The following is an 8,194-nucleotide window of genomic DNA, read 5'->3' as shown; positions in this document are numbered from 1 at the left end:
CCCCAACTCCATGCTCCTCCACCGCGCCAGCCCCAAGGCGGCCCCCTCCGCCCGCGTCCCGGCCCGCGCCGTCAGGATCCGCTGCCAGGCCGTCGCGGCGCCCGCCGCCCCCTCTCCCCTCGCCGCCGCGGGCGAGCGCGGCGTTTACAACTTCGCGGCGGGCCCGGCCACGCTCCCGCTCTCCGTCCTCCAGAGGGCGCAGGCGGAGCTGGTCAACTACCGCGGCTCCGGCATGAGCATCATGGAGATGAGCCACCGGGGCAAGGAGTTCGACGCCGCCATCAAGAAGGCCGAGGCCGACCTGCGCGCGCTCCTCGCCGTCCCCGACACCCACGAGGTGCTCTTCCTGCAGGGCGGCGCCACCACCCAGTTCGCCGCCGCGCCGCTCAACCTCTGCGCCTCCCCCTCCGACCCCGCCGACTTCGTCGTCTCCGGCTCCTGGAGCGACAAGGCCTTCAAGGAGGCCGGGAAGTACTCCGCCGCCGCCGTCGCCTGGTCCGGCAAGGCCGCCAAGTACACCTCCCTGCCGGCGGACTTCGGCGCCCTCGCGCAGAACCCCGGGGCTCGGTTCCTCCACATCTGCTCCAACGAGACCATCCACGGCGTCGAGTTCAAGGACTACCCGGAGCCGAGGAACGAGGCGGGCCTCCTCGTCGCCGACATGTCCTCCAACTTCTGCTCCAAGCCCGTCGACGTCTCCCGCTTCGGCCTCATCTACGCCGGCGCGCAGAAGAACGTCGGCCCGTCGGGCGTCACCATCGCCATCGTGCGCAAGGACCTCGTCGGCCGCGCGCAGCCCGTCACGCCGGTGATGCTCGACTACAAGACGCACGCCGACAACGCCTCGCTCTACAACACCCCGCCCTGCTTCGCCATCTACATCTGCGGGCTGGTGTTCGAGGACCTGCTCGCGCAGGGCGGCCTCGCCGAGGTGGAGAAGAAGAACCAGCACAAGGCCGGCATCCTGTACGACGCCATCGACGCCAGCGGCGGCTACTTCGTCTGCCCCGTGGACAAGCCGGTGCGGTCGCTCATGAACGTGCCCTTCACGCTGGCCAAGGGGGCCGACTACGAGAAGCAGTTCATCGCCGAGGCGGCCAAGGAGGGCATGCTGCAGCTCAAGGGGCACAGGTCGGTCGGCGGCGTGCGCGCCTCCATCTACAACGCCATGCCGCTCTCCGGCGTGGAGAAGCTCGTCGCATTCATGAAGGACTTCCAAGCGAGGAACCCTTGATCGGCCCGTCGTCGCCATGGTCCTCCGGTATCGCTCGCTCTAGTAGGATGTCTTGTTGTTTATCATATATCATAACATAAGTAGGCTGCAAGATGTTGTGCACCGTCGCTCATATGAGATTTGCTATCCGTCTGTAGTATTAGTATGGTAACCATTTTGCAATGCTGCTGCATCTTCCCCGCGTTTGCGGGACTCTTCTCCATCTGCTCGCCTTTGAGATTGGAACATGTTGTATTGGGGAATAAAAGTTGATTGATGGCTTCAGATTACCTGATTATTATGTATGGTTGAGAGTTTATATTATGTTACAAATAGACCCACTCAAGGTTTGGTTTGCTTCTGTGACATCTGAACAAGCAAGTTTGGCGATCATTCTGTCCTAGAGGCAGGATTCTTGTTCTCGGCGTTTTCGTAGATTTTTTCCGGTGCAGGATTCTGTTGTATTAGTATGGTAGCTATTTTGCAATGCCACGGCATTTTCCTGCGTTTACGGGATCTCTTTTCCATTGCTGGCTTTTGAGATTGGAACATGTTGTATTGGGGAATAAAGGTTGGTCGATGGTCAATTGTTTTCAGATTCTGATTCTGCTGTATGATTGAGGGCTAAATTCAGGTTTGGCTGCTTTTGTGATCTGTAAGCAAGCAAGTTTGTTGATCATTGTCTCCTAGAGGCACCTGTTGGCTTGCTGTTCTTGTGATCTTGGTAGAGTTTTCTGGGTGCGGAATTCTGTGGAAGATTGGGTGCACTCTTTTGTCTAGCAGCCATTTATGTGATTTATCAGACAGACAGACAGACAGACAGACAGGTCAATTATGTTGAGGACCAAGCACAGACCAGTGCATCATTACATATTTTTGGTATTTGGAGGTTGGTGAGCAGCAAGCTCCCGAGAGTTTGGTGATCTACTACTAGTATATTTGCTGGTTCCAGTGTCCCTGTCTGTCTTGCCTCAGTCGTTTGGTGCCACAAAATACAGATACGACGAGCTACCAAAATACAGATGCGGGGATGTGACGGCGGTTTGGTGCCGGCCAAGGACCGGAATCACTACCAGCTCTCAAGCTCCCAAATCTCACGGTGGTAAACAGCAAGGTGCCCTGTGGGTTTGTTCTGACTTTCTTTTTTAGTCCTCTGTTTGATGGTGTCGGCTTTTGGTTTGAGTTCCTGCAGTGAAGCTGTGAGTCGTTTGATCACTCCGTGTGGGTTTTCTTTTCACTCGAGCCCATGATACTTCTGGTACTCCGTAGTATAATCTTCAGAGCCTGAATTACTGCATCTTTTGCTGCCACTTGGTTAGAAAACAACAATAGTGGCTAAGATTTATCTACTTCCGCTTACTACACCATACGTGTATCCGATCATGTCATACTACTCCGCACCAAAAATACTAAAGTCGTTTTTTTTACTAATTCGGAAAGTACGAGATTCATCGCGGTAACTATCACTGGAAAACCATGGAATGCAAAGAAAATCTCTGCATAACATTAATAATAATATATTAACCGCTATATTTGCTCCCCAAGCCGCATAAATGATCTATTACAGTATCTTATACTCCCTCCGTTTCTAAATATTTGTCTTTCTAAAGATTTCAAATGGTTGCCACATACGGATGTATATAGACATATTTTAGAGTAGATTCACTCATTTTGCTCCGTATGTAGTCACTTGTTGAAACCTCTAGAAAGACAAATATTTAGGAACGGAGGGAGTAGGTCACTAGCATTTCTGTGCAGCACATCACAGTGCAAAAGGACGAGGGATGGTTCAATTTCATAATCTCATAAACAAACGCTTGTTTGACGATCATCTCATTCTCCGGAATCTTGATTACACTGTTGCTTCAATCCTTCGTGCGGGGGAAGGATTCCTATAACACGGGCGATGTGAATCTTCTTTCTGATATACTCCACATAGTACTTCGGCTTGTTAATCTGAAAAGAGAAGAAAAATAAATCTCACAGGCTAAATCATCATCTTTCAAAAGCATGCATAATGAAGACTTGAAGAGGTGTTCTCTTTCATATATTACAGTACCTGCTTTCTAATTCCCTCTGCAATCAACGCCTTAGCTCCATCCTCTTTAACCTGAAGGTAAACAGACAACATCACACTACAAGAACACATTCCACTTGCATGCCACACATACAAAAAAGACACTACTACCTACTTCCGGGGTAATGGCTGCCGTGCAGGCACAGTACTGAAGGAAGGAAGATGATAAGAGATTAGCATACATGCATACACAAAGGGAATATCAAGTCACAAGTGCAGATTACCCATAAACCTAAAGAGCCTACCTCCGATTTCATTCTCCCCATGATGTAGCCATCCTCCAGTGCAACTTTCATCCTATGTTGGCGTAATGGAAACCTGTCCAGATTATAAACCTCCTCCAGAGCTTCTCTGAAGCTCATCTGAACATCATTCAAGGCAGAAGTCATGCACTGCCAAGGATATACAGTACTTGTAAAAACGAGAGAGAACTGAATGTGCAGTGCAGATCAGTACTAACCATTCGTTGCGTGACCCGCCGCCAAATCTCAAAATAGACACCATCCAACTCCTTAAACCAAAAACTGTCATAGCCCATGCTCGCTATACACTGCTGAATCGACAGATAGCAATTCTGCTGTGAGATAAGTACTACGCTGTAAGCTACTCCCTCCGTCCCAAAATATAAGAACGTTTTTAACACTAGCATAGTGTCAAAAACGTTCTTATATTCTGGGACAGAGGGAGTACATACATAGAAATAATTCATGTGAGGGAACCTACATGGTAGCCATAGTAAGCTAAAGACGCGCTGATCTTGGGGAAGGTCGTAGCAGCGATCTTCATTGCTTGGAAAGCTCCCCGGGAGGATATGCAGTCCCACTGAGCAACAACAAAGTTGTGAGAGCACTGCAACATATATAGGCAACAGTTCCAGTCCAAGATTTCCGCATAGCCATACTTACCTTATAAGATGGCCGGCGAGCATCTAGATAACCTTCCATCCACTGTTGGCAGAGAAAAAAAAGGTCCTTAGTCCAAAAAGAATATCAAAGAAATGAACAAAGGAAATGGCATCTCCTTAACATGATCTGTGATACATACCTGTAGTCGCTTGAATAGTTCCTCGCAGTAATTGGCATACTCTTCTTCAATGACATGGCTACAAAGGAACTCATGGTAGTCACTCCACCTGGCGACTGGCGTACTCAGTACCACCCTACATTGAGAAGGATAGAGAGAGAACACATTTCTTAGAGAATTTTACAACGGTGGACGATACATGACCTAAATAGCTACATTTTAAATAAAGACTTTCAAGCTGGAAACAATAATTTTATTTTAGAGCAGAATGATAAAATACTGAGCAACAAGGTAAAAGAACACTTAGTCGGTTGGCACTATATTTGAGTTAGTCAGTCTGGCCAGTTTATAAGTTGATAAATTAACAAGTTAAACATTTCAGAATACAATATTGCTTGTCTCAGGCAAATATTACTAAAGCTCACTAGATGTAGCATGAACTCGCACCTACATGTAATTGGCCTATAATCTGAACCCTGATATACCTTTTTCTATTATTGTAAGCAAGATCGCCTAGAGATTGCACCTCTCACAGTGGGCAGTATCATGAACATGATACCAATCTACAATACTACCTGCCCAATGCATAGTATCATAGGGGTCATATTTTATATGACATCTTTTGTTATTTTGTAGGATCCATGGGAGATGAACGCATGAGATCAATCTAACTCTTTCTCCATTCAATGATGTGCCACATCAGCTAAATGCCTAGTTGGCACTGCATGATACTCTCCTATGATAGTTTTGGAGACTTTAGTGTGATTGTGACAGCCAGACAGCTGTTCTAACACAATCTACCACAATTACAAATTGAAGGACTCGTCGTGCATCAGAAGATAACTCACATAATTTCGAAGGACTAGGCGTTGGTAGTCACTCAGAGAAGGATCTTTGCAGTAAACAGGGTGGAAATACCAATCAAGTGTCCAATTTTCCTCGATTTGCTTGAAGTATCCCCACTTCTTATGAAATTGCCGATCACACTCGTCCTCAGAAACGTCCTTAAGGCCCAACGTATCGTCCTTTCCCTCCTCTTTCACCTGCAGACGATGAGACGCATGGCGCATAATTAAGATCAAACTAAATGAAACCAGGAGGTTAAATAAAATAAATAATCCAGCACATGTAGCATTGAACGAGCAAATGCATGAAACAGGATGCATGATGTGTGATGATAGATATCTATATAGATGGAACTGCGGATTGAACCTTGTGCCTGTAAGATCTGAAGCGGCACAGTGCATGGTGAACGACTTGCTTATCGAGCTCCTGACTGGTCAGTTTAACAGCATCAGGATAGATCCGAGGCATGGAAGGTAGCTGATCAAAGTAAGCATTGAAATCATCATCGCTGACATGCTCTCCGATGCCCAGATCATTCAGGTTTTGGATCAGAAGCTCCGCCTCTTTCACCTCCTCGCTTTCTTCCTTGGCATGTGCAGTCTCGTCTGAATCGGGTTTCTGAAAGTCCTTGGGAGTATCAGCCTCCTCTGCAGGGTGGCCGTGCGCCATGTCTCCACCCAAGCTGGTATCAGCCTCCACCATTGAGGTCTCCCCGCTCGAGACTGTGCGCGCCTTCTTTGTACGGTGCTTGGCGGCGGATTCTTCAGAATCCTGGGCTGATCCTCCGCTCGGGACCGTAGCCTTCTTCTGATGCATGATCTCCCTACTCAATCCCCACACCGCTGCCCCCTCTACGGGACGGGATCCGCCGTCGGCCGGCGCCCCTCCGCCCGAGGCCGCGACAACCTTCTTCTGCAGCGCTCGGCCGCCCGAGCCCGTACCCACCGACCACGGGTCCACGGCCCCCTTTACCTTTTTTTTTTGAGAAAAATACGGCCCCACTTTACCGGAGAGCTCTCGCAGCGTCGGGCAAACGCACACAGCATGGTCCGGCCCAAGCGGCCCATTTACGTCCGCGTTTTTTTTTCTGTTTCGACAAATATTTGTATATATTGATTGTACTGTAATAGCATGTTAAAAAGTGCATGTTCGCTGAAAAAACATACTAAAAAGTTTGTTCTAAAAGAACAAAAAAAAAACTAGAGAAAATAAAAAACGCTCACGTACACACATGTAAATGTTCCAGAAAAATTCATCGCAAATTTGAAGAATGTTCGTGTATATTTTTTTTTCAAACTAATGAATAAAAAAAGTTTATCCTCTATTCTTAGCTCAGCAGACGTACCATCATATTACAATCTGACTACACAGGTAATTGAGACATTGTGTGATGGGGCCTTGCTCCTCTACGGCTCTGCTATTTTCCATGGTTCTAGTGCTTTTGATGAAGTAAGATTCCGATTTTGTCCACGGGAAGACAGTGCGGTTGTGCACGGGATAGCCAGGTCTGAAACTCGGAGCTACCAAGACAATGAAAACAGAGAATTAAATTCTCAGAAGGTAGACCGAAAGTTCAAACCAATATAAATCTCTTGAGTTAAATTCTCTTTGGCTGAAATTGTCTTATGAACAGGTTTATGATCTTGTCAGAGTTCAAACCATTTTGCTTGTACACCCCTTGATTATACGGCTGTCCTACACTCAGTGTGAAACTTGGATTCACCAAAAAATCTATAAATTTCATGCTAAGCTGTTGGAGTAGACGACCACTTGAAAACTTGGAGGTAGGGGTCACCATTCATGGTCCAATTTCATAATCTGACAACAATCAACATTTGTTTGACGATTTTCTCATTCTTCACAATCTTAAGACTGTTGCTTCAATCATGTGGAGGAAGGATTCCAACAACTAGGAGCTGCCGCGTGGGAACTACGTGTTCGAGGAGCAGGTCATGTGCCTGGTGCTAGACGTGATGGCATGGGATCAGACCGTCATTACCAACTACTCCCTTCGTTCTGATTTACTTGTCGTGGTTTTAGTTCAAATTTGAACTAAAACCACGACGAGTAAATCAAAACGGAGGGAGTACCAGCAACAGAACGCGCAAGTCGTCTACGGCCTCGACATGACGTGTTGCCCTTTGCGCCAGCGTAGTGCAACAAGCTTGCAGCGTTGCTATATTATTTTATAAAGAGATAGAACTTGTAGTACTGATCATGTGAAATGCGCCAATGTGGTAGGCAACGATCTTTTTTGAATGAAATGTATTTTAGATTGTAAAGCTGACCAAAAAGGGATGTTGAACAAAACTGCTTCATGGACGACACTTTGGTGGACGATGCCAAGACGATGGTTAATCCAACGGGCAGGGGCTGTTTAGGCTTGGGCTTGAATGGTTGGATATGACATGTCGTTTGTGTTTCGTGTAGTAACCGTCGTGTGTGAAGCAGTGCTCGCTGTTGAATGTGCGTTATCCTACCTGGCACCGCACAAACTTCCTCTCAGGAGGCGTCACAGGTGGCGCCCCAACCACTAGTGTCTATATACATCCATATGTAGTTTGTATTGAAATTGAAATCTCTAAAAAGACTTATATTTAGGAACGGAGGGAGTATCTTCGTACTTGAAAAATAAGGAGTATAGAAGTCAAGTAAAAAAAAAGGAGTACAAATTATGTCTAAGTCGAACGGTGCAAAGTTCAATTAAAATTTAGGAAAACTATGAGCCATACCAATACTCAATTCTTGCACTATCGGACGTCACACGTTTATACGTCTTCTTTTCAAGCATGGACGGAGTACATGTCTAAGTTTTAACATAACCAGATCTTTAGCGGACTTTTTTCAAAATTATCATGCTTGCAGCATCTCTTTTTTTGACGAGAACAACAAGAACTCTGCCTTTGCATTATAGATGGGAAAAAGGTACATGGTACAAGTAGAGTTGGCAAACTGCCCAAAAAAGCCAAAAACACAGGAAAACACTTGCTCTCGTACAGAGAGCTAAAGATGCAAACTAGACACCATCCTACACC

The 8,194-nt window shown here is 46.8% G+C and overlaps 1 protein-coding gene across 1 annotated transcript in view; it reads left to right on the top strand.

The window, feature by feature from the left end:
- The window catches only part of LOC119284710 (phosphoserine aminotransferase 1, chloroplastic-like), a 1,775-nt gene extending 257 nt beyond the window's left edge, over nt 1-1,518 (top strand). The window contains exon 2 of the mRNA XM_037563867.1: nt 1-1,518. Within this exon, the coding sequence (XP_037419764.1) occupies nt 1-1,234 (1,234 nt within the window). The 3' untranslated portion in view covers nt 1,235-1,518.
- The last annotated feature ends 6,676 nt before the right edge of the window (nt 1,519-8,194 follow it).

This window comes from Triticum dicoccoides, chromosome 4A (assembly GCF_002162155.2).
Source record: "Triticum dicoccoides isolate Atlit2015 ecotype Zavitan chromosome 4A, WEW_v2.0, whole genome shotgun sequence".
NCBI classification, from domain to species: Eukaryota; Viridiplantae; Streptophyta; class Magnoliopsida; order Poales; family Poaceae; genus Triticum; species Triticum dicoccoides.
This window is presented reverse-complemented; position numbering and strand designations above follow the sequence as displayed.